Source organism: Lontra canadensis, unplaced genomic scaffold, assembly GCF_010015895.1.
Source record: "Lontra canadensis isolate GAN:19392208 unplaced genomic scaffold, GSC_riverotter_1.0 scaffold114, whole genome shotgun sequence".
Lineage (NCBI taxonomy): Eukaryota > Metazoa > Chordata > Mammalia > Carnivora > Mustelidae > Lontra > Lontra canadensis.
The window spans coordinates 522,613-549,649 of NW_022631108.1; the positions used below are offsets into that span (position 1 = coordinate 522,613).

Below are 27,037 nucleotides of genomic sequence, written 5' to 3' on the forward strand. Positions count from 1 at the left end.
GTATTACGCTAAGTGAAATAAGTCAATCAGATAAAGAGAATTATCATATGCTCTCACTCATATGTGGAATTTGTGAAACAAGGCAGAGGATCATAGGGGAAGAGAGGAAAAATGAAACAAGATGAAACCAGAAATGGAGACAAACCCTAAGAGACTCTTAATCTCAGGCAACAAACTGAGGGTTGCTGGAGTGGAGTGGAGTGGGAGGGATGGAGTGGCTGGGTGATGGACACTGGGGAGGGTATGTGTTGTGAGGAGCACTGTGTCTTGTGTAAGACTGTTGAATCAGAGACCTGTACCCCTGAAAGAAATAATATATGTTAATAATAATAATTTTTTTAATTAGATAAAAAAGCAGCAGTTTGAAAAGAACCTGGGGTACACGTGATAGAATTTTATTCACTAATTTTAGGATATGTGCTGGAGGGGAAGGGATCTACAGATTTCTTTGGGAACAAAAGTGCTGGCAGATACTCTTTATACTGCCCTCCCCAGCCTATATAGGCAAACACTTGCAGGAACCAGTTCAAACACTTTCCATCTACCTTGTTACTGCCACCTACGCAGCCCTGGTGTTCGCCTGTAGACCTGCCCCACTCAACCCACCCACCTTAGCAGGTGCCCCTCCAAAGTGGCTCCTGCCCCACCATACCTGGCAGATACTCTCAGGTGGAACTGGTACCCCTCCAAAGTGACTCCTTCCCTGGGATGGGGAGGAGATAACCACACAAAACAGCACCCCTGCAATTCCTAAAGCTGAGCCTCTTAGATGACTGCACAAAGAGGCAGCTTTGCCCTTCCCTGCATCTGCAGCTATTGCGGCACCTAGCTATAGACAAGCAGGGTTAGGGCCAGACCCACCCAACAGCAAGCCCTTGAGTACTGCAGCAGGGCCTCTCAACAGTGTGGAAAGGAACCCCTGCCCATTACAGCTGCAGTAGGTGAAGGAGTTCACTGAATCCGATTGGGCTGAGGGCAAGCCCTGCCCACCAGCATGCTCACAGCCATCATAGCTCATCCACAACAGGAGGGCACATGCAGCTCACACAGGGAAACACCTGGTTCCAGTGAACAGGGGTGGTTGCGTTACAGGGCACCATAAGGCTTCTTCAACACAAGGCTACTACTTTCAAGACTAGGAGACATAGTTGACCTACCTAATACACATTAACAAACACAGAGAAATAGACAAAATGAGGAGACAGAGAAATGTGTCCCAATTAAGAGAACAAGGCAAAATCACAGAAAAAAAGTGAAACAAAAAGGACATAAACAGTATGTCTGATGAAGAATTCAAAGTAATGGTCATAAATGTACTCACTGGACTTGAGAAAAGAGTGGATGAACTCAGTGAGAATCTCAAGAAAGAGATAAAAAAAAAAAGATAAAAAAAAAAAAAGAACCACGGGGCAGCTGGGTGACTCAGAATGTTAAAGCCTCTGCCTTTGGCTCAGGTCATGATCTCAGGGTCCTGGGATCGAGCCCCGCATCGGGCTCTCTGCTCTGTGGGGAGCCTGCTTCCTCCTCTCTCTCTGCCTGCCTCTCTGCCTACTTGTGATCTCTATCAAATAAATAAATAAAATCTTAAAAAAAAAGAACCAGAGAGAGCTGAAAACCGTAATAACTGAATTAAAAAAACACATTAGAGGGAATCAACAGCAGACTGGGAGACAAAGAAGAATGGATCAGCAATCTGGAAGACAGGGTAATAGAAAGCAACAAAACTTAACAGCAGAAAGATAAGAGTAATTAAGAAAGAGAACAGCTTGGGGTGCCCTGGGTGGCTCAGTGGGTTAAAGCTTCTGCCTTCAGCTAGGGTCATGATCCCAGGGTCCTGGGATTGAACCCCATATCAGGCTTTCTGCTCCACAGGGAGCCTGCTTCCTCCTCTCTCTCTGCCTGCCTCTCTGCGTACTTATGATTTCTGTCTGTCAAATACATAAATAAAATCTTAAAAAAAAAAGAAAAAAGAAAAAGAACAGCTTAAGGGACCTCTATGATGTCATCAAGTGTAGTAGCATTTGCATTGTAAGGATCCCAGACAGAGAAGAAAGAGAGAAGGGGGCAGAGAAATTATTTGAAGAAATAATAGCTGAAAACTTCTCTAATATGGGGAAGGAAGACATCCAGGTCCAGGAAAGACATCCATGTCTACACAAAGATACATAATAATTAAAATGACAGAAATTAATAATAGAGAATTTTTAAAGCATCAAGAGAAACAAAAACAGTTATACAGTTATAAACTAGGGAAACCCAATAAGGCTATCAGCTGATTTTTCATCAGAGACTTTGCAGACCAGAAGAGAGTGGCATGATAGATTCAAAGTGCTGAAGAAAAAACCTACAACCTAAAATACTCTACTGGGCAACGTTATCAAGAGAATTGAAGAAAAGATAAAGTATTTCTAAGGTAAAAAATAGTTAAAGAGGTTCATCATGATTAAGCCAAACTTACGATAAATGATAAGGGAATTCTTTAAGTGAAAAAAAGCCATAACTAGAAGTAAGAAAAGTATGAAATGAGGAAATTTCAATGATGAAAGTAAAAATATAGTGAAGGCAGTAGATTACTCACTTACAAAGCCAGCATGGGAGGTAAAACACAAAAGAAGTAAAATCAATTAAATCCACAAAAATTAGTCAAGGGTTACATAAAAACTTTAAAAAATGCAAAACAGGACATCATAATCCAAGCATAACACTAGACACATCCATCAAACCACAAGGGAAAAGAAGACAAAAATAAGGAGAAGTACACAAATAACCAGAAAAAAAATAACAAATGGCAGTAAGTGCATACCTATACATAATTACTTTAACTGGGCTAAATGCTCTAATCAAAAAACATGGTAAGTGAATGGATTTAAAAAAAAAACAAGAACAGTCTATGTGCTGCCTACAAGATACTCATTTCAGACCTAAAGACACAAACAGAATGAAAGTTGAGTGGAAAATATATTCCATGAAAATGGAAGCAGGAAAAAAAAATCCAGGTACTTAAATCAGAGAAAATAGACTTAAAACAGAAGACTGTAAAAAGAGCCATTACATAATTACATCATTACATAATGATAAAGAGATCAACCTAACAATTGTAAATATGCACCCAACATAGGCACAACTAAATAAATGAAACAAACATTAACAGATATAAAGGGAGAAATTCACAGTAATACAATAATAGTAGGGGACTTTAACATCCCACTGACATCAATGTATAGATCACTCAGACATAAAATCAATAAAAAACCAGTAGCTTTGAATGACACATTAGACAGATAGACTTCACACAGATATAGAACATTCTATCAAAGAAAAATCCAGCAAAATATACATTCTTTTCAAGTGCACATTCAATATTCTCCTAAACAGATAATAAATCATGCTAGACACAACTGTCAAAATTTAAGATGATTAGAATCATATCAAGCATCTTTTTTAAAAATTTAAATTCAATTAGCCAACATACAGTACATCATTAGTCTCGATATAATGTTCAATGATTCTTTAGTTGCATATAACACCCAGTACTCATCACATCACAGGCCCTCCTTAATGCCAATCACCCAGTTACCCCATCCCCCCACCCACGTCCCTTTCTTCAACCTTCAGTATGTTTCCTGGTCAAGAGTCTCTAATGGTTTGTCTCCCTCTCTGATTTCTTCCCAGTTTTCCCTCCTTTCCCCTATTGTCCTCTACACTATTCCTTATAGTCTACATATGAGTGAAACTATATGATAACTCCAGTCTTTCTCTAATTGACTTATTTCACTCAGCGTAATACCCTCCAGTTCCATCTATGTTGATGTAAATGGTAGGTTATTCATCTTATCTGATGGCTAAGTAATTTTCCATTGTATATATTCAAGCATCTTTTCAATCACAAATGGTATGAAACTAGAAATTAATTACGAGAAAAAAACTAGAAAAAACGCAGACATGGAACCTAAAAAAAAAAAAAAAGCCACAATAGGTCAACAAAGTCATCAAAAAGGAAATTGAAGAATACATGGAGACAAATGAAAATGGAAAAATAACAGTCCAAAATCTTTGGGACATAGCAAAAGCAGTTCTAAGTGGGAAATAAATAGCAATAGAAACCTACCTAAAGAAAGAACAACAAAAAAATCCTAATCTAACCTTCACTTAAGGGAACTAGAAAAAGAAGAGCAACAAAAGCCCAAAGTTACTAGAAGAAAGTAAATAATTAAAATTAGAGCAGAAATTAAGATATAAAGACTAAAAAAAAGACAATAGAAAAGATCAATGAGGGGCACCTGGGCAACTCAGTGGGAAGCTCTCTGCCTTCAGCTCTGCCTTCAGGGTCCTGGGATGAAGCCCCACATCAGGCTCTCTACTCAGCAGGCAGCCTGCTTTCCTCTCTCTGCCTGCCTACTTGTGATCTCTCTCTCTCTCTCTCTCTCTCTCTGTGTGTGTGTGTGTGTGTGTGTGTGTGAAATAAATAAATAAATAAATAATGTTTAAAAAAAAAAGATTAATGAAACCAAGAGCTGGTTCTCTGAAAAGATGAAAAAATGTGATAAACCTTTATCAGACTAATCAACACAAAAAGAGAGGATACATATATATAAAATCAGAAATGAAAGAGGAGAAATAAAAACCAACACCACAGAAATACAAAGGATTATAAGAGAATATTATTGAAAATTATAGGTCAATAATTTGGACAACCAAGGAAGAAACTGATAAATTCATAGAAATGTACAATCTTCCAAAGTGCATCAGGAAAAAATAGAAAATTTGAAGACTCATTGCTAATAATGAAATTAAAATGGTCATCCAAAAAAACGCTCCTAACAGGGGCACCTGGGTAGCTCATTTGGTTAAAATGGCTGCCTTCCACTCAGGTCATGATCCTGCAGTACTGGGATTGAGCCCCATGTTGGACTCCCTGCTCAGCTGAGTCTGCTTCTCCCTCTACCTCTGCTCAACACCCCCATGCCCTGCTTGTGCATGCATGTTCTCTTTCTCTCTCTCAAATAAATAAAACCTTTTAAAAATTCCCTCCTAGGGGCTCCTGGGTGGCTCAGTGGATTAAAGCCTCTGCCATCGGCTCAGGTCATGATCCCAGGGTTCTAGGATCGAGCCCCGCATCAGGCTCTCTACTCAGCCGGGAGCCTGCTTCCTCCTCTCTCTCTGCCTGCTTCTCTGCCTACTCGTGATCTCTGTCTGTCAAATAAATAAATAAAATCTTTAAAAAAAATAAAAAAATAAAAAAAAAATAAAAATTCCTTCCTAACAAAAAGAAATCCAGGACCAGATAGGTAAATTTTACAGCAAACATTTAAAGAAGCATTAATACCTATTCTTAAAATATCCTAAAAAATAGAAGAGGAAGGAAAACTTCCAAATTTACTTACTCTATGAGGCCAGCATCACCCTGAACCAAAACCAGATTAAAGACACTACAATAAAGAAAACAATGGGCCAGTATCTCTGATAAACACAAACACAAAAGTCTTCAACAAAATATTACCAAACTGAGGGGCACCTGGGTGGCTCAGTGGGTTAAGCCTCTGCCGTTGGCTCAGGTCATTCTCGGGGTCCTGGGATCAAGCCCCACATCAGGCTCTCTACTCAGCGGGGAGCCTGCTTCCCTTCCTCTCTCTCTCTCTCTGCCTGCCTCTCTGCCTACTTGTGTTCTCTGTCAAATAAATAAAATCTTTAAAAAAATATTACCAAACTGAATTCAACAATACTTTAAAAGGATCATTAACCACAATCAACTGGTATTTATTCTAGGGATGCAAAGATGATTCCATATTCACAAATCAATTGATGTAATATATCATATTAACAGAAGGATGGATTAAAAACTGTGTGATAAAAAAGCATCTGACAATATACATCTGTTCACAATAGAAACTCTCAGCAAAGTGGCTTTAGAGAAAAGATATCTCCACATAATAAAGGCCATATATGAAAAACCCACAGCAAATATATTCAATGGTGAAACACTAAAAGCTTTTCCTCTAAGATCAGCAACAAGTTAAAGATATGCATTCTTGTCACTTTTATTCAACATAGTACTGGAAGTCCCAGCCACAGCAATCAGGCATGAAAAAGAAATAAAAGATATCCAGGGCACCTTGGTGGCTCAGTCAATTAAGGGTCTGCCTTTGGCTTGGGTCATGATTTCAGGGTCCTGAGACCAAGTCCCACATCAGGCTTCCTGCTCAGTGGAGAGTCTGCTTCTCCCTCTGCCCCTCCTCCCTCACTCATGTGTGCATGCTCTCTCTCTCTCTTACAAAAATAAATAAAAACTTAAAAAAAAGAAATGAAAGATATCCAAATTGGTAAGGAAGAAGTCAAACTCACTAATTGCAGAGGACAGGATACTATATATAGAAAAACTTAAAGATTCCACCAAAAATATATTAGTACTAGTAAATGAATTCAGTGATACTATGGAATACAAAATTCATATATAGAAATCTGCTGCATATCTATACACTAATAGCTAAGTAGCAAAAAGAAAAATTATGAAAATAATTCCATTTACAATTTACCAAAAAGAATAAAATACCTAGGAATAAATATAACCAAGGAGGTGAAAGACCTTTACTCTGAAAACTATAATACATTGGTGAAAGAAATTGAGGACAACACAAACAAATGGAAAAATATACCATGCTCATTGATTGGAAGAGTATTGTTAAAATGTCCATAATACCCAAAGAAATCTACAGATTCAATGTAATCCACATCAAAATACCAACAGTATTTACCACAGAACTAGAACAAATACTCCTAAAATTTGTATGGAACCACAAAAGACCCCAAACAGCCAAATCAATCTTGAGAAAGAAGAACAAAGCTGGATATATCACAATCCCAGATTTCAAGCTATACTACCAGGCTAGGTAATCAAAACATTATGGTACTAGCACAAATCCAGACACAAAGATCAATGGAAGAGAATAGAGAGCCCAGAAATAAACCTACACTTATATAGTCAATGAGTCAAGACAGAGGAGGCTAGAAGATACAAAGGGGAGAAGATGGTCTCTTCAACAAACTGTGTTGGTAAAAGTGGACAGCTACATGAAAAGAATAAAACTAGACCACTTTCTTACACCATATACGAAAATAAACTTAAAATGGATTAAAGACCTAAATGTAAGACATGAAACCATAAATCTAAAGGAAAACATACACAGTAATTTCTTGGACATTGGCTCCCAAAGCATATTTATGCATATGTCTCTTCAGGCAGGGGAAATTAAGTAAAAAATAAACTACTGGGACTATACCAAAATTAAAGCTTTCGCATACTGAAAGACACCAACAAAATGAAAAGGCAACTTACTGTATAGGAGAAGATATTTGCAAATGACATATCCAATAAGGGGTTACTAACCAAAATATATCAAGAACATACATAACTCAATACCAAAAAGAACCAAACAATCCAATTTAAAAATGGGCAGAGGGGGTGCCTGGGTGGCTCAGTCGTTAAGCGTCTGATTTCAGCCCAGGTCATGATCCCAGGGTCCTGGGATTGAGCCCCGCATTGGGCTCCCTGCTTCTCCCTCTCCCATGCCCCCTGCTTGTGTTCCCTTTCTCACTGTCCCTCTCTGTCAAATAAATAAATAAAATCTTTAAAAAAATTTTTTTTAAAAATGGGCAGAGAACCTGAATAGTTTTTTCCAAAGACATATAGATGGCCAACATGTGAAAAGATGCTCAACATCACTAATCATCAGAGAAATGCAAATCAAAACAACAAGATATCCCCTCACACCTGTCAGGATGGCTCAAAACAAAAAGACAAGAAATAACAAGTGTTGGCGAAGATGTGAAGTAAAGAGGACCCCTGTGCACTATTGGTGGAAATGTAAATTGGTGCAACCAGTATGGAAAGCAATATGAATCCTCAAAACATTAAAAATGATCACATGATCCAGGAATGTCACTATTGAGTATTTACCCAAAGAAAATGAAAACGTGAACTAGAAAAGATATACAAATTCTTACTTATTGCAGAGACATCTATAATAGCCAAAATATGTACACACACACACACACACACACACACACAGACACAAACACACTCTATCACGCAGCCATAAAAAAGAATGAAATTTTGCCATTTATGACAACATGGCTGGACCTAGAGGGTATTCTGCTAAGTGAAATAAGACAGAGAAGGACAAATACCATATGATTTCACTTACATGTGGAATCTAAAAAACATACAAACAAATAGACTCAGAAAAACAGAGAACAAACATGGTTGATTGTCAGAGGGAAGTGGAGATGGGCAAAATAGGTAAAGGGGATTAAGAGGAACAAACTTCTGGTTATAAAATAAGGAAGTCACAGAAACGTAAAGTATAACATAGGGTATATAGTCAATAATATTGCAATAACATTGTGTGGTAATGGACAGTGACTACCCTTATGTTGAGCCCTAAGTAATGAATGGAATTGTCAAATGACTATGATGTACACCTGAAAGCAATATAACATTATATACCCAGTATACTTAGATAATAAGGAATATATAAATAAAACTTCTGTCTATTGAAAAAGATATATTCCACTTTATCTATAGTTAACTTATCCCTACTTAATAACATAGGCCAAAGATCTTACCATCTGAAATACATCAGAGCCTTCATCAAAATCCACCATAGCAAAAAATATCCTGTTGGTAAATGCACTGGAGTATCGCCAGGAGTTTGCCAGGATCTGGAATTCTTCATCAGCTTGCCTGGATACAATCAGATATGTGAAGATAACATATAAAACTTTTTTAAAGATTTTGTTTATTTGACAGAGAGAGACACAGTGAGAGAGGAAACACAAGTAGGGGGAGTTGGAGAGGAGGAAGCAGGTCTCCCTCCAAGCAGGAAGCCAGATGTAGGGCTCAATCCCAGGACCCTGGGATACTGATCTAAGCCAAAGGCAGATGCCCAACAACCGAGCCACCCAGGCACCCCCGATATATTTTAAAATGAACATTTTTTAAGCATTATTTAAAAATAATAATACATTATTTTAAAAATACTTTAAAAATACATTAAAATTTTTTAAAAAACCATTATTTTTAAATGAACATTTTAAAATGAACAGAGCCAAAGAAGCAATAGCAATTCTTGCAATGGGAGAAATATTTTTGAGAGAGAGAGAGACAGACAGAGACACAGAGGGAGGGAGAGAGGGAGAACGAGAGAGAGAGACAAACATCAGTCAGGTTCTGCTGACAGGGTCAGGACAAACCTTGGAAAATATTGCCATTGTTTTGGCATAAGAGAAGCCTTATCCTAAGTTTTGGGAATTTCAATAGAAAGTGGCTATTTGATTCAGCTTCATACATTGTGCTTGTTTCTTATCTCAGAGGTCTTTAGGCAGTCATTGGAAAAATCCAGCTAATTGTCTGTACAACAATTTTTAACACCCTAAATTACTTTTAAGGGTTCAAAGACAAGGTTGAAGTCTTTCCAGAGAAAGTATACTATAATAGTAATCCATTTTATAAATCTAACATGACATTATTTAGTAAATAAAAATACAGTCAGATGAATTATTAGGGTGAAAGATAACAAGGATCTAGGGAATTGAGATTAATTAAAACCTCAAGTCATATTTGACTTTTCCCTTATGGCCCATATACCTTCAGTTTCCAAGATGTGATAATTCTTCATTTGTGATTATCTTTTCACTCCATCCGTTCCCATTTATTTTCATTGCTATCAGCTAAAGTCAGATCCTTAATATCAGACATTACAGTATAAAACGCTGACTCTAGTTTCTCCTCTTCCAATCCTTCTTACACTACAATATACATCAGTCTTCCTAAATTACTATCTTCCTGAAACTCCTACTCTTCTCCACTGTTGCTTTTCTACTACCTTCAGAACAGTCTCCAAGCTTTTCACTGGTTATTCAAGGTTCTTTATCATCCAGTTCCAATAAGGCATCTAACTTTTAGTAGCCTTACTACTTATCAATATAAAGCATGATATCTTAATTCTGGCACTTTATTTACCATTATCTCTGTACCCCTGCACTTATCTTTACTTCTAACCAAAATATCCTGCTTCTATCTAAATCTGATCCATCTATCTAGCCCTAATACAAATCCCTTCTTCTCCATTAGACCAACCCAATCTTCCTATTATATGTCCTTCCTAAAATTCTGTAGTATATATTTTTTTAAAGATTTTACTTATTTATTTGACAGACAGAGATCACAAGTAGGCAGAGAGGCAGGCAGAGGCAGAGAATAGAGGAAACAGGCTTCCCGTTGAGCAGAGATCCCGATGCGGGGCTCAGTCTCAGGACCCTGGGATCATGACCTGAGCCGAAGGCAGGGGCTTTAACCCACTGAGCCATCCAGGCGCCCCTCTGTATTATTTATTATGCACATAATCCATTTGGTACTTAATTATAAATTGCCCTATACTGCAAGCTAAATTTTCACATGTGGAACTCATTTTCCTAGCCAGTGATAAGGGTAGGATATCTTATACTTCTCATCCTGATAGCACCAAATATATAGTATTATACATATTGCTGTTAGTTTTTATTTTTTGAAAGAGTTTAGGAAAATGTGAGCTAATTTTAAATTAGGTCTTATAGAAAGATACTAATAAAAACTTAGTTTAATAAGAATGTCATTAATTTGCATTTAGTACAGAATTATGAAGAAGTTTGTTCCCTAAGATTTTGTATACTCCTGATTGCTGAGTGAAATGACTAAATTAAGAGTGATTCCAGATTTTAAGTTTATGCATAATTAATACCTACTATCCAACATATATACCCAAAAATAAGTACTCTGGGATCAAATACCTTGACTATCTCCTACCTCTGGGGGAAAATCCTTTAAGAAAAGTTGGCAAGTCTTGGGGTAGCATAATGCATATTCTAAAAAAAACTGCCTAATCCTTCACATGGACAAACAGGCTCTCAGAATTTGGAAAGCCTTCAAGAGTTTATTAAATAAGTTCTTCACAGGGTAGCTCTGTCATTTTATTTAACATGAATTCCCAGATCACACATATTGATCTAAAAATATGTTAAAAAAAACACAAAAAGCAAAAGCTAACCTATGTTTTAGTACCCACTATTTTTAATTTTGTTTAAAGAAATATATCCTGGGATGCCTGGGTGGATCAGTTGGTTAAGTGTCCGCCTTCAGCTCAGGTTATGATCCTAGAGTCCTGGGATCAAGTTCCATATCAGGCTTCTTGCTCAGTGGGGAGCCTGCTTCTCCCTCCACCAGCTTTTTCCCCTGCTTGTGCTCATTCTCGTACTCTCTGACAAATAAATAAATAAAATCTTTAAAAAAATAAATATAGTCTTTGTGTTAAAAGAACCAGGTGGTGGGTATTAGAGAGGGCACAGATTGCATGGAGCACTGGGTGTGGTACAAAAAACAATGAATACTGTTATGCTGAAAATAAATTAAAAAATAATAATAATAATAAAAGAAATATCAATATTTTTTGCCAAGATCATTTAGAAACAGTAAAATAAAATCAATAAACCAATGTTTGATGAAAGTTTGAGATTAGTCTCCATTTCCAAGGTTTTTAATCACTCAGAATAATCTAGAAAAAAAGGAAATATCTCTAAATCATACATCTTTTCTTTTTTTTTTTTAAAGATTTTATTTATTTGTCAGAGAGAGAGAGAGAGAGAGCAAGCACAGGCAGACAGAATGGCAGGCAGAGGCAGAGGGAGAAGCAGGCTCCCTGACGAGCAAGGAGCCCGATGCGGGACTCGATCCCAGGACGCTGGGATCATGACCTGAGCCGAAGGCAGCTGCTTAACCAACTGAGCCACCCAGGCGTCCCACATCTTTATTTTCTAAAAACATTCTCTTGTAATTCCAAATTTGGATGTAGCTACCATTATTGCATTAGTAAGTATCTCTAGCTTTGGGTAGACCATGTAAAAGATTCTGGAACCTATCTCTTCATAAATGAAAGAATATTTGCATTACTTACCTTCTGGGGTTGTTGTATAAAATAAGAGTACGAAACTGAAAGCACTGACAAATAATAAAATACTACATCAATCCAACTGGCATACATTTATATAAGTTGATACCAATTTATATGACGATTATTCAAATTTTAAGTTATTCCTATCATGGCTATCACAATACTTTATCCTTGCTCTTTGTTCCCACTTTGTGCCCACTAATGTGGGCAACCAAGAAATGACTATAAAAAGAGGCAGTATGTGCTACTACAGACATCCTAAGTAAGACACACACAATAATTGTTTATGTACCCACTGAACTAATTTTGTTATTCTGGGATTGAGAAACAGTTAAAATCTTATGTTATTTAATTTTAAAGTGTAGTTGAAAGTTCATACTTGCACACAACACACTGTCTGTGAAGTTGGAGAGCAGTGAACATGACAATAACGGAGTAGTTTCTTGGTGGGGCTTTAACAAGGCGACGGAACTTGTCTCCATTCATTCTTATTACAGGTCTTTTATTGGTCCATTCCATCAGTTGACTAACCTTTTCTGATAACACCATCTAAAAAAGAAAAAAAGGGAGGAACATGGTGTTAATGTTCTCAGCATGGCATTTGAAGTTCCTTTTTTTTTTTAATTAGGACAAGTTTTTATTTATTTATTTATTTTTAAATTTATTTTCAGCGTAACAGTATTCATTGTTTTTGCACCACACCCAGTGCTCCATGCAATCCGTGCCCTCTCTAATACCCACTACCTGGTTCCCCCAACCTCCCACCCCCTGCCCCTTCAAAACCCTCAGATTGTTTTTCAGAGTCCATAGTCTCTCATGGTTCACCTCCCCTTCCAATTTCCTTCAATTCCCTTCTCCTCTCTAACTCCCCTTGTCCTCCATGCTATTTGTTATGCTCCACAAATAAGTGAAACCATATGATAATTGACTCTCTCTGCTTGACTTACTTCACTCAGCATAATCTCTTCCAGTCCCGTCCATGTTGCTACAAAAGTTATTTATTTGACAGAAAGAGAGATCACAAGTAGGCAGAGAGGCAGGCAGAGAGAGAGGGGGAAGCAGGCTCCCTGCTGAGCAGAGAGCCTGATGTGGGGCTCAATCCCAGGACACTGAGACCATGACCTGAGCCGCAGGCAGAGGTTTAACCCACTGAGCCACCCAGGCGCCCCTTGAAGTTCCTTTTAACTAGGCAACTTACCTAAAACCAAGACTAACAAGCAGAGGTACACAGAAAATGTGAGAAACCTAAAAATAAAATCTGATAATTGGGCCTGATAATAATTATTCTTAAAATTCTATTATTTCATGATGAGATTTAATCGGATACCACACTGTTGAGGTGAGTTACTTATTTATACTAATAAATAAAATATAAAATCATAAAACCTTTCATTTGCTAAAGATTCCAAAGAATGTTGAGTTAAACCAGTTAGTTTTTTTTTTTAAGATTTTATTTATTCATTTGACAGAGAGAGACACAGCAAGAGAGGGAACACAAGCAGGGGAAGTGGGAGAGGGAGAAGCAGGTTTCTGCCAAGCCTGGAGCCTGATGCGGGGCTCGATCCCCGGACCCTGGAATCATGACCTGAGCCAAAGACAGACGCTTAACGACTGAGCCACCCAGGTGCCCCTAAACCAGTTAGTTTTGTACAAGATTTTGCTTCTCAAAGCCAAAACAAAATAAAAACAAAACACACCTATAAAGAAGCTGGAGTAGTTAAAACAGTCTTGAAAACAGAGAATAATAATGGGAGGGGATACCTGGGTGGCTCAGTCAGTTAAACACCTGCCTTTGGCTTGGGTCATGATCCCAGGTTCCTGGGATGAATTCCCACATGGGGCTCCTTGCTCAGCAGGAGCCTGCTTCTTCCTCTGCCTTCTGCTCCCCATGCTTGTGCTCTCCCGCTCTCTCTCTCTTTCTGAGAAGTAAGTAAATAAATAAATAAGATATTTTTTAAAAAGAATAAAATGGGGGGATCACTCTACCTGATTTTAAGGTTTACTATACAGCTATAGTAAGCAAGGCAGAGTGGTACAGATGAAAGAATAGACTCATAGATCAATGGCACAGTAACAGACCTATATTGAGTATAGACAACTGATTTTTCATAAAGGTGCAAAAACTCAGTAAAGCAAGGCTAGTCTTTTCAACAAATAGTGCTGGAGCAATTGGACATCCATAGTCAAAAATAGGAATCTCAAACTAGACTTCATACTTTATACAAAAATTAAGTCAAACTCAATCACATACTTAAACATAAAAATGAAAACTATGAAAATTTTAGAAAAAAAGGAAAAAGGGGAACCTGGCCAGCTCAGTCAGTGGAGCATGTGACTTTTGATATCAGGATTGTGAGTTCAAGCCCCACACTGGGCATACAGCTTATTCAAAAAAAAATTGTTTCAGAAAAAAATTAGGAGAAAACATTCAGGACCTTGGGGTAGGGAAAGAGTTCTTAGACCTGAATCCAAAAAGCATGATTCATAAAAAAGAAAAAAAAAAGATAACCTCACCAAAATAATTTTTTTTTTCTCTAGGAAAGACCATGTTAAGAGGAGGAAAAGACAAGCTACAGAGTGAGAGGAAATATTTCCAAACCATGTATCTGACAAAGGATTAGTAGTTATACTTTTAAAAACCATCAAAAGTCGGGGTACCTGGGTGGCTCAGTCAGTTAGGTATCTGACTCTTGATTTCAGCTCAGGTTATGATCTCAGAGTCACTGGGATCAAGCCCCATGTTGGGCTCCGAGCTTAGCGGGGAGTCGGCTTGAGATTCTCTCCCTCTTCCTTTGTCCCTGTTCACATGCATGCGCTTGCTCTAATAAATAAGTAAATAGAATCTTAAAAAATATTGAACTTGCTTTTCCCAGGAAGGGAATAGTAACATGGATTCTAAGAATGCATGATTTGCCTTTAAAGCATGGCTGAATTCAGCCAATACTGAAAAAAAATTTCCTGAGTATACCTATGAACAACAGAGAAAGAATGCCAAACATTAGTTTTGTAGCACATTCGAAATAATTCTGGTAAGAGCCATAAAATGAGTATGTCACAAATGGAAAACCAAACACAGACTCTAAGCCCACAGAGAAATATATACACTCTCAAAAGATCAGTACAACAAATAATTAACAAGATTTGTAGAACAATGATACGGAGGAAACAGATCACTCTAAACAATGGTTTCACAGCAGTGGCAATAGTGACATCTTGACCCAGATAATTCTTTGTTGTCTAGAGTTGTCCTGCACATTGTAGGATGTTGAACAGCATCCCTGATCTTCACCCACCAGATGCCAGTTGTACCCCGACCTTCAACTACAACAACCAAAAATGTTTCCAGACATTGCCAGATAACCAACCCGAGGAGCAAAATTCCCCTCCTTCCTCATTGAGAACCATTGCTGGAAACTGAAAAGAATTTTCACAGTATGATGTACATTTTTAATCATCTTATTACATAGTCAATTTTTAATTCATGACTGATCAAAACACAATATAAAAGATAAATGTGGTGATAAAGTAAACCAAAACTTCTGAGAGCAAACCCTCAGCATAATGGGTAATAAACTTTCTAGACCCAAGTTTCTTCAAGTGTGGTTGGTATAAAGGAGCTTGTTAGATGTTAAGACTTCCAGATTTCATCCTCTAGTAAATCTGATTCAGTAAGTCCATTGTAGGTTCCAAGAGTATGAAATTTTAACAGGTAACCCAAGTAACTCTTTATAGACACTGAAGTTTCAGAACTACTGTTATACGTTCTCATTCTTAAGGGCAGGAACTACATGTTATATAAATACCTATGCATAACATAGGGAATTTAAATAAACATTAAGCTATTCAAATGATGAACAACAGGAAAAAAATACATCATTCCTAATAATTAAAAACTACCTGATCTCCCTGGAATGACTGAAGAATATGATATATTTTAGATAACTCAAATGTAACATCTTAATAACTGAGACACTTTTTAAAAATTCCAGTAGAGTTAATATACAGTGTTATATTAGTTTTAGGTATACAATATAGTGATTAAACAATTCTATATATTACTCAGTGGTCATCAGAATAAGTGTACTCTTAATCCCCTTCACCTATTTCACCCATCCTCCATCTACCTACTCTTTGGCAACCACCTATTCGTTCTCTACAGTTAAGAGTCTGTTTTTTAAAGAGGCAACCCACGGAATGGGAGAAGATATTTGCAAATGACAGTACAGACAAAACGCTGATATCCAGGATCTATAAAGAACTTCTCAAACTCAACACACACAAAACAGATTATCATGTCAAAAAATGGGCAGAAGACATGAATAGACACTTCTCCAATGAAGACATACAAATGGCTAACAGACACATGAAAAAATGTTCATTACCACTAGTCATCAGGGAGATTCAAATGAAAACCACATTGAGATACCACCTTACACCAGTTAGAATGGCCAAAATTAACAAGACAGTAAACAACGTGTGTTGGAGAGGATGTAGAGAAAGAGGAATCCTCTTACACTGCTGGTGGGAATGCAAGTTGGTACAGCCACTTTGGAAAACAGTGTGGAGATTCCTTAAGAAATTAAAAATAGAGCTTCCCAATGACCCTGCAATTGCACTATTGGGTATTTACCCCAAAGATACAGATGTAGTGAAAAGAAGGGCCATCTGTACCCCAATGTTCATAGTAGCAATGGCGATGGTTGCTAACCGTGGAAAGAACCAAGATGCCCTTCAACGGAAGAATGGATAAGGAAGATGTGGTCCATATACACTATGGAGTATTATGCCTCCATCAGAAAGGATGAATACCCAACTTTTGTATCAACATGGACGGGACTGGAAGAGATTATGCTGAGTGAAATAAGTGAAGCAGAGAGAGTCAATTATCATATGGTTTCACTTATTTGTGGAGCATAAGAAATAAGGAGGACATGGTTAGATAGAGAGGAGAAGGGAGTTGGGGGAAATTGGAGGGGGGAGATGAACCATGAGAGACTGTGAACTCTGAAAAACAATCTGAGGGTTTTTGAAGGGGTAGGGGGGTGGGAAGTTGGGTGAGCCTGGTGGTGGGTATTAAGGAGGGCATGTATTGCATGGAGCACTGGGTGTGGTGCATAAACGATGAATTCTGGTACACTGAAAAGAAATTTTAAAAATAAAAAATAATTAAAAAAAGAGTCTGGTTTTTGGTTTGTCTTTTTTCCTTTGTTTTGCTTATTAAATTCCACATATGAATGAAATCATATGGTATTTGCCTTTCTCTGACTGACTTCACATAACATTATACTTTCTAGTTCCATCCACATTGTTGCAAATGGCAAGATTTTGTTCTTTTTTTGGTTGAATAATATTCTACAGTACATATGTACATATACATCATCTTTATTCACTCATCTATCAATGGACACTTGGGATGCTTCCATAATTTGGCTATTGTAAATAATGGTGTGATAAACATAGGGGTGCACATATCCTTTTGAATTAGTGTTTTTGTACTCTTTGTGTAAATTCCCAGTAGTGTGATTACTAGATCATATGGTAATTCTGTTTTCAATTTTTTGCAGAACCACCATATTGCCACAGTGGCTGCACCAGTTTGCAATTCCATCAACAGTACACAAGGGTTCCTTTTTTTCCCCACATCCTCACCAACACTTGTTTGTGTTTTTCATTTTAGCCATTCTGACAGGTGTGAGATGACATCTCATTGTAGTTTCACTGTGCATTTCCCTGATGATCAGTGATACTGAGCATCTTTCCATGGAGGGATGTATATTCATGTCTTCTGCCCATTTTTTTTAAAGATTTTATTTATTTATTTGACAGAGAGAGATCACAAGTAGGCAGAGAGGCAGGCAGAGAGAGAGAGAGGGAAGCAGGCTCCCTGCTGAGCAGAGAGCCCGACGCGGGACTCGATCCCAGGACCCTGAGATCATGACCTGAGCCGAAGGCAGCGGCTTAACCCACTGAGCCACCCAGGCGCCCTCTTCTGCCCATTTTTAATTGGATTATTTGTGTTTTTCTGGTGTTGAATTATAGAAATTCTTTATAAATTCTGGATACTAACCCTTTATTGGATATGTCATTTGCAAATATCTTCTCCCACTCCATAGGCTGCCTTTAGTTTGCTGATTGTTTCCTTTGCTGTGCAGAAGCTTTTTATCTTAATGAATCCCAAATAGTTAATTTTTGCTTTTGTTTCCCTTGCCTCAGATGTATCTAGAAAAATGTTGCCCAATGTCAGACATATTTTCTAGACATATCTAAGGAAAAATAGCTAATGTCAGAGACTTTACTGCCTGTGCTCTTCTAGGATTTAACACTTTGCTGGTCTTACATTTAGGTCCTTACTCTATTTTTAGTTTATTTTTATATACAATGTAAGAACATGGTCCAGTTTTTCCAACACCATTTGTTGAAGAGACTGTCTTTTTCGCATTGCACATTCTTGCATCCTTTGTCGAAGATTAACTGACCATATAATTATGGGTTTGTTTCTGGGGTTCCTATACTGTTCCATTGATCAATGTGTCTATTTCTGTGCCAGTGCCATACTGTTTTGATTATTATAGCTTTGTAATACAACTCAAAGTCCAGAATTGTGATACCACTAGCTTTATTTTTCTTTTTCAAGATTGCGTTTTCCATTTGGGGCCTTTTGTGGCTCCATACAAATTTTAGGATTGTTTATTCTAGTTCTGTTGTAAATGCTGTTGTTATACATTAGATCTATAGATTTCTTTGGGTAGCATGGACATTTTAACAACATTTGTTCTTTTAATGCATGAGCATGGAATATCTTTCCATCTGTTTGTGTCATCTCCAATTTCATTCATCAGTGTTTTATAGTTTTTAGAGTACAAGTCCTACCTAGCCATTTCCTTCACTAGTCCTCTGTCTTCTCTATGTATTTTTTTAAAGATTTTATTTATTTATTTGACAGACAGAGATCACAAGTAGGCAGAAAGGCAGGCAGAGAGAGAGGGGAAAGCAGGCTCCCCGCTGAACAGTGAGCCTGAGGCGGGGCTTGATCCTAGGATCCAGAGATCATGACCTGAGCCGAAGGCAGAGGCTTAACCCACTGAGCCACCCAGGTGCCCCTAGTATATGGTTTTATAAAGGAATTTCTCATTTCTTCACATTTGAGTTGAAAGCTTTCTTAATTGGAGTAAACCTCTAGTACTGAAGAACTATCTTCCTTAGGATACCTTTCATTCTTTGTCATGAACCCATTGTTTGAGTACTGCAAGCTATGGCTCAGAAATAAAAATTTTGTTTTTCTACAGCATCTTCACTAAGTCACACTATGCACTCCCCAGATATCCCTTTATCTTCCAATGACATAACCTTCAAAAGAAAAAGATTAAAATGTTGCCCATACCCTTTATGACCTTCTATTATTTAAGACTTTAAAGTTAAGAACCACAAAGGACTATAGTACAGAAGAGTAAGAGGTTTATCAAACGAATTATTCAGCAACTAAAAACAGCAATTGATTTGGAAACAACTCAATGCAAATACTTTTCTACTAACAGTTTTACTAAACATTTAAGAAAATATATCCATCCAATTTTCAATTTGCATTAGATATATTTATCCAAAACAAAATATAGGCTTGCTATGAAAAAACATTAAATATATAAGGAAGGACTTTCATAATCAATTTCCTTCCTTCCTGGACTACATTATTTATTTTCGACTCAAACAAAACAAAACAAAACAGCAATATTATTCACAATTAAAATACTTGCCAGCAAAGTTAAGTAAGCTTGTACTCTCTGTTCTCTTGAAACATTTTAATTAGTATGACCACAAAATAATCCCAAGAGGAAGCCAATTAACATCTCTAATTCTATTAGCAATAATCAAGTATGATGAACATTTTAGGCCTATAAAGGATTACGAGGGCCAAGAAAAGGCAATGACACAATAGTTTGATTTCACTCTACCTTCCTGCACAATATTTATCTAAATTAGCTCTAGTAAACTAGATTAAGTCTTAACTATAATTCTCCTACTGTCCCTGAATATCGCTCATGAAAAATAGCATATCTATAATCACTTAAAGCTCAAATCTGATCCTGCCATTAAGATTTCTTCTGAATTTCAGAAGTAATAAAGCTAAACAGCATCAGTCTGAATTACTCTAAAATGCACCTCCCTTCCCCCACCCTCAAACTTATTTGATTGTAACTGTGTTCCACACCATCAGGGTTTGTTTATAAAAATTCTTGGTATTTTTAGCTTTCTTAATCATCCTCTAGTTTTCAGACATTTGTAAAATAAGATTCCTGGTTAAGCAATACATTTCCAACTCCATCCTTAAATTAAGAGTGACACTGAGCAAATGTGGAAACATTATCTGGCAGATAACAAATGAAGGAGACAGACAGCGAGCAGAGATGAGGGAATTTTTAATCCTTAAATGTCATCTGTTCCATTCTCAGTGGACCTACTTTCTGGACAGGGCTAAACTATATTCTGTCCCCTCTCCCTGATGTTTTAGTTTTAGGGGGTACCTCAATTTGTTTTGCAACTTCTACTGGGCCTTTGATTCTTAGTAATAAGGTATTTTCTAAAGAATCACAGAGATTTTAGGGGCGCCTGGATGCTCAGTCTTAAAGCGTTTGCCTGTGGCTCAGATCATGATTCAGGGTCCTGGGATGGAGCCCCATATCGGGCTCCCTTCTCAGCGGGAGGCCTGCTTCTCCCTCTCCCACTGTGTCTCTGTCAAATAAATAAATAAAATCTCAAAAAAAGAGAACAAGAGATTTTAAACGTGTGGCAATTTCATTTGTCAGATTTCAAAGCAATGTCAGAAAATGTAGAAGTTTTTCTAACAACAGCCTGCCTTGTCAAAATATGCAGTCAAAATTGCTATCTTGTCAAAATTATTCTATTTTCTGAATATCCATAAAAACATCACAAAAAGATCAGCCAAAAAATATATTACTACTTCAGAGGAACACAGTCTTATTTCCGAATATTCATCTAATGTCTTCTACATGCAAAGGATGGCATTATATATCCGTTACAGCCCTCATTTAATTTTCACAATATGCAAACAGGCATTTTTGCATTCTACTGATAAGGAAAATAAGACTCAGCAACTGGTTAAGGATCATTAGGGTCACATTAGATATACGTTCTTTAAAATTTTACAGTTTTTTGGGAGCCTGGGTGGCTCAGTGGGTTGAGCCACTGCCTTCGGCTCAGGTCATGATCTCAGGGTCCTGGGATGGAGTCCTGCATTGGGCTCTCTGCTCGGTGGAGAGCCTGCTTCCCTCTTTCTCTCTCTCTGCCTGCCTCTCTGCCTACTTGTGATCTCTGTCAAATAAATAAATAAATAAATAAATAAATAAAATCTTTTAAAAAATTAAAAAAATAAAGTTTTACAGATTTTTAAAAAAACTGATAAATGGGTGGAAATCTATCTTCCTAGCATTATTATAATCAGGTTTCAGTATGTTATATGCATTCACTGTTTTCTATATTTCATTTTATTTCTCTATTACAGATTCCCAGAAGTAGATCAAGATACATGGATCATTTTATCAAAGGCCATGCTTTTTCATTGTTATCATGCTGCCTTCCTAAAATGACAACAGATGCAAGGACAAACAACTCCCCTTCTACCACAGAGGGATATAATTCATCATAAAAAAATAAAACAAGTCATTGCAAAAGAAGTCTTTGTGACCTAGCAGAGAGCATTGGGTTTGGAGTCAGACCAGGGGTGGAATCTCAGCTCGGTCTCTAGAGCTGTCTTCTTTGGGCAAGTCCCCAATAACCTCTCTTGTTAATCTCTCTTCCCTCATCTTTCTAAATGGGTTAATTACTTACTCTGCAGGGTTATTGTGAGGATTATAGATAATGCATATAAACCATTGTGCCTGGCATGTAAAAGGCACTGAATAAATATTAGAGAGTAAGTCAATGTTCCTGTGAAAACACTATGATAGGTATAAATAATCAGGTAAGTAGGATAGCATTACATTTAACAATAGATAACCAGAAGGAACTTGAGTGATTTTTAACTGTATTAATTTAGAAAAAGTTTCTTTTTATTTTTTTTTTATTTGTCTGTCAGAGAGAGCATAAGCCAGCGGGAGAAGCAGAGGGAGAAGTAGGCGCCCTGCTGAGCAGGGAGCCTGATGTGGTACTCGATCCCAGGACCCCGAGATCATGTGAGCTGAAGGCAGACACTTAACCAACTAAGCCACCCAAGCATCCCGAAAAGTATCTTTTTAAAAGGAATACTTAAGATTATAAGCCCAGGCATCAACCTACTATTTAAAGCCACATGTACTAGGGTGGATAGACTTGGGATTTTTCTTTTAAAATGTTTTAAAAAATTGACCAAATGAAGTACTCTACAAAAAAACACCTATATGTTAAAATTGTCTCTGAGTAGTATACTTTTGTAAAGATTTTTTTTATTTTTTTAAAGATTTTACTTATTTGAGGGAAAGAGTGAAAGAGAGAAAGAGAGAGAGAGAAAGCAGGAGTGGCATAAGGAGAAGAGTGGAGGGGAGAAGCAGACTCTCCCACTGAGCAGGGAGCCCGACACAGTGTTTGTCCTGGATTATGACCTGAGCCAAAGGCAGACGCTCAACCAATGGGGCTATTTTTTTTTAGAGAGAGAGAGAGAGAGAAAATATATGTGCAAGCAGGGTGGGAGAAGCGAGAGAGAGGCAGAGGGAGAGAGAGGATCCTAAAGCAGACTCCCCACTGAGCAGGAAGCTGGAAGCGGAAGTGGTGTTTGACCCCAGGACCTTGACATCATGACCTGAGCCTAAACCAAGAGTTGGGACGCTTAACTGGCTGAGCAAACTAGGTGCCCCACAGCAATCTTTTTCAAACAGCCTAAAATATCCTCAGTTACAGGGGAAAGGGATAAAAACTAATCCATGTTTACCATCCTATCAATTCTTTGTTTACCGATGATAAAATCCAATTTTAGGTTGTAAAACCTAAACAAATCGCAAGTGAAAGAACAGATTCCCGACCTATATACACACATTTATTTAATTAATATCATGTTTATCAAGGCCCTTTTTGACACTGCTAGGTGCCAGAAAAAAACAAAAATTGATTTAAAGGTATTTGTATTTTTATTTTTATTTTTTTTTAAAGATTTTATTTATTTATTTGACAGACAGAGATCACAAGTAGGCAGAGAGGCAGGCAGAGAGAGAGGAAGGGAAGCAGGCTCCCTGTTGAGCAGAGAGCCCGATGCGGGACTCGACCCCAGGACCCCGAGATCATGACCTGAGCCGAAGGCAGCGGCCTAACCCACTGAGCCACCCAGGCGCCCGGTATTTGTATTTTTAAAAAAGTATATTCATGATGCTCACAGTCTAATGGGGTAAGACTGATATATGAACAATGATAATATAATGTGCTGAATTCATCTCAGTTCACCTGGGGGGACCAGGAAAACCTTGGTTGAGGAAGAAGGTAATGCTTGAGCTAAGACTTATAGAGTAGGAATCCTCAGGGGCGCCAGGGTGGCTCAGTCAGTTAAGCATCTGCCTTCATCTGAGGTCATGATCTCAGGGTCCTGGGACTGAGACCCTTGTCTGGCTCCCTGCTCAACGGAGAGTCTGATTCTCCCTTCTCTCTTCCTCTGCCTCCCCCCTCCTCGTGCTGGTGCAAGCATGCTCGTGTGTGCACATGCGCGCTCTCTCTCTCAAATAAGTAAATGAATTAACTAATGAATTAAATCTTTAAAAAAAGAGCAGGAATCATAGGTGAATGAGAGGGTGGGGTAAGTGAGAATGAAAATACTCCAGCAAAATACAGACACTTGCAAGAGAATACAGAAAGATCAAGGAAGGCAGGTAATTCAGTATGACTTGTATAGGGGAGCTTGGACTGAGATAAACCTGGAAGAAACAGACAAGGGTCAGGCTACAGAAGCCCTTTCATACTTTGCAAAATAGGTGAAAAGGTTTCCAGATTTTAATGTTAGCATCTCTGGCAGTACTATGAAGGATGGGTTCAAGAACAACTAGTTAGACAGTATTGCAATAGATTTGTAAGAGCAATAAGGGCCTGAAAAGTGGGCACCATGGGAAAGGAGTTGGAATCTGATTCCTTTTTAAACTATTTTATTGAGATAAAATTTACATAACATAAAATCCACCATGTTAACCATTTTAAAGCATGTAATTTATTGCTGATTCCTTTTTAAAATAATCTATCTCCTGCTAGGCCCTTCTGCTTCTACTTCAGTGAAAGACTAAATGAATAAATAAAATTAAACTGGACAAAACAGTAGTTTTTTTTTTTAATCTTCACTTTTCTTATTTATAGAGTGGTTACTCTAGAAATTCAGATAATACCAGTACATGAAGTAAAAAGTAGAAGTGTTCCCCTAATGAACAATCCCAACTACCCAGAGAAAGCCACTCTTAAGACTACTGTGTATCTGGGGCGCCTGGGTGGCTCAGTGGGTTAAGCCGCTGCTTTCGGCTCAGGTCATGATCTCAGGGTCCTGGGATCCAGTCCCGCATCGGGCTCTCTGCTCAGCTGGGAGCCTGCTTCCCTCCCTCTCTCTGCCTGCCTCTCTACTTGTGATCTCTCTCTGTCAAACAAATAAATAAAACCTTTAAAAAAAGACTACTGTGTATCTTTATAAAAACCGCTCTATACATATACATTTATATATGGGTGGTTTTGTGTTTTTGCATAAAATCCATCTAAAATTTAAAGTACTGCTTCGTATCTTGTTATACATGTAAAAACATCTTGGAATCCTCTGAAAAAAAGCCTGTTTGCTATACCTTTGAAAACTGTGTTTTCATTTTACTTTCTGCCAACCTAATAAGTAATTCATTTTAATTTACTGGCTTATTTTTTTCTTATCAAATAGTTCAAATATTCAGAAACAGAAAAGATAGGTTCCTTTAAATTCAGCTCATCTTGATAAGCTCCTGAAATATCTAAATGATATTTTAAAAGTGTGTGTACAAGTGTGGTGTACTAGAAGCAGCACAAAATGTACAGGAACTAGCATAAGACTGACCTAGGGTTTTAGTTCTTGTTCTGCAACAAGTAACTGTGTAAGCTCAGGACTCGGTTTTCTTCATCCATAGAATCAGGGAGCATAAATAATACAAATAATTGTGAGTAATCCTAAAAGCTCTAAGAGCATATGGCCCTTAGTCATAAATGTTTCAAAACACAATGTTAAAATTTATTTGCTTGGATTGCTTAATGATAAGGAAAGAATACTCTATCTCCTCTAATTGCCACAATCAGTAAATTCCACAAAGAGAGAATCTTAGTATTGTTCACTTAAGCATACCAAGCTTCTACAACAGTGCTTGGCATGTTTGATATTGGTAAATGATTGAAAATGTTTTAAGAGCTTTCATCCCAGTAAATTGCTTTGAATCACTTATTTGGACAATATCATAAACCTGGCATAGTTTAGCTTTTCAGTTTAATTCTCACATTCCTGAAGCGAAAATGATACAAATATAGCTCTTATACATCTATAAGGGAGTTACACCTACTGACAGCAAACAGATTCAAGAAATTCTACCCCCGGAACTAAGAGTCAAACTTCCCCTACCACCTGATGGGGCCCATACTCAAAGTAGCGTGAAAACTCTCCGCGTTGTACACGCACACGCCTATAGAAGCCAGGTTGTCATCTACCCCACCCCTCTCAGGCTCTATATCCATAGAAGACAAGGAGTTACAGTTTTCTTCTCTCGCGAACCGCAAAACTCTTAAAGTGAAACTGGAGCCACCAAAAGACAGAACGAATGAAGAAAGGGGATGGGAAGGAGTACAAACCCTCTCAAGCCCCATTATTTGGGAAAAGCCCCTGTTGCTGCAAAGAGTGTCCTCACCTCCTTTTTTCTTTGGGCAGAGGCTGAGGGAACCCCGTAACTGAGCAGCAGCGCCACCGCCATGTTTGCGGAGACACACCACAGCCACCATCGCGCTGCCATGTTCGCTCCTCTCTCTCTCTTCCTCGGAGCAACGAAAGTTTTCTCGGGCTGGGTCTGAGCGCAGGGCGTGAGAACAGGCAAACCAGCCCCCTGTTCCGCCCCATTGGTCCAGCTCAGCCCTGCTGGGCGACCCTTCACAGTACGTCACGACGCTCTACGCCTAGGCGCTCGCTAAAACACGGTTCACTTCTAATTGGTCTCCGTTAGCCAATAGAAAAAGGATAATCTGGTGGTTTTTCATTGGTCCTCTAAAGCTGATTAACTGCCCCTTTCATTTACGGAAAGATGAGGCCTTTAAAGCGTCTCCCCAGGCGCATGCGCAGTTGTGAGGTGTTGCGGGTTTTTTGCAGGGGGGTGGGGGTTTTCCTCCCTTAGTCTAAAATGGCTTCGGGTTGTTAAAACAGTCTGTTCCCCATTCATTTAGAGGTCCTGAAATCCGCCCTGTTTGTGTAATATTCTAGAAAATTCGGACCTAGCCACGTGCTGTTAGCTATCTTATTCCCTCGTTCTGCCTCTAAAGTTTTTCAAACCAAGATGAAAAAAGTAAAAGCAGGAAAGCAGAAATACACTTAATATCACTGAAGATTTTTAAAAGTAAATAAGCAAGAGCTTGTTGAATATCTTGTGTCCCAGGAACTGTGCCATATGCGGTGTACAGAGCAGACATCAAGTGATTTTTTCAAAGTTGTTTTTTCATGACATTTTTTAAAATTAAACTTACTAATTTATTACTTTAAGACAAGGACTTAAATTTCAGGTTATAGACAGCAAATGCTGACTTATTATTTTGTTTGGGAGATGAACACGAAGCTAAGGTTGTAAGGAAGCACTTCTGTCTTTTTAGTTTTTCTGTCATAGTCCATTTTCATTAAGCATCAATTCCCCTATGTAAAAAAATTAAAATCCTACGTTGAACTTTCCTATGAGGTTCTATTCATTTGGTCCGGTTTTGTTTATTTTAATGGATTGTAAAACTGGGATGATTTAATTAGATTAAAATAATATACTCAAGAAGAAAATTACCAACAAAATAAAATCAGTTGTCTATAACTTGGTTTTATTTCCACAGAGTGAAACACGAAATGACTA

The 27,037-nt window shown here is 37.8% G+C and overlaps 1 protein-coding gene across 2 annotated transcripts in view; it reads right to left on the reverse strand.

Moving 5' to 3' along the window:
- MAGT1 (magnesium transporter 1) overlaps positions 1-26,020 on the reverse strand; it is a 77,894-nt gene extending 51,874 nt beyond the window's left edge. Inside the window, exons 1-3 of one of the 2 annotated variants that reach the window (XM_032840600.1) lie at positions 25,791-26,020; positions 12,361-12,530; positions 8,623-8,740 (exon numbers count right to left, since the gene is read on the reverse strand). In XM_032840600.1, the coding sequence (XP_032696491.1) occupies positions 8,623-8,740; positions 12,361-12,530; positions 25,791-25,937 (435 nt within the window). In that variant the 5' untranslated portion in view covers positions 25,938-26,020. The remainder of the gene's footprint in view (positions 1-8,622; positions 8,741-12,360; positions 12,531-25,790) is intronic. The other variant, XM_032840601.1, reaches the window with a different exon arrangement.
- Positions 26,021-27,037: the final 1,017 nt, after the last annotated feature.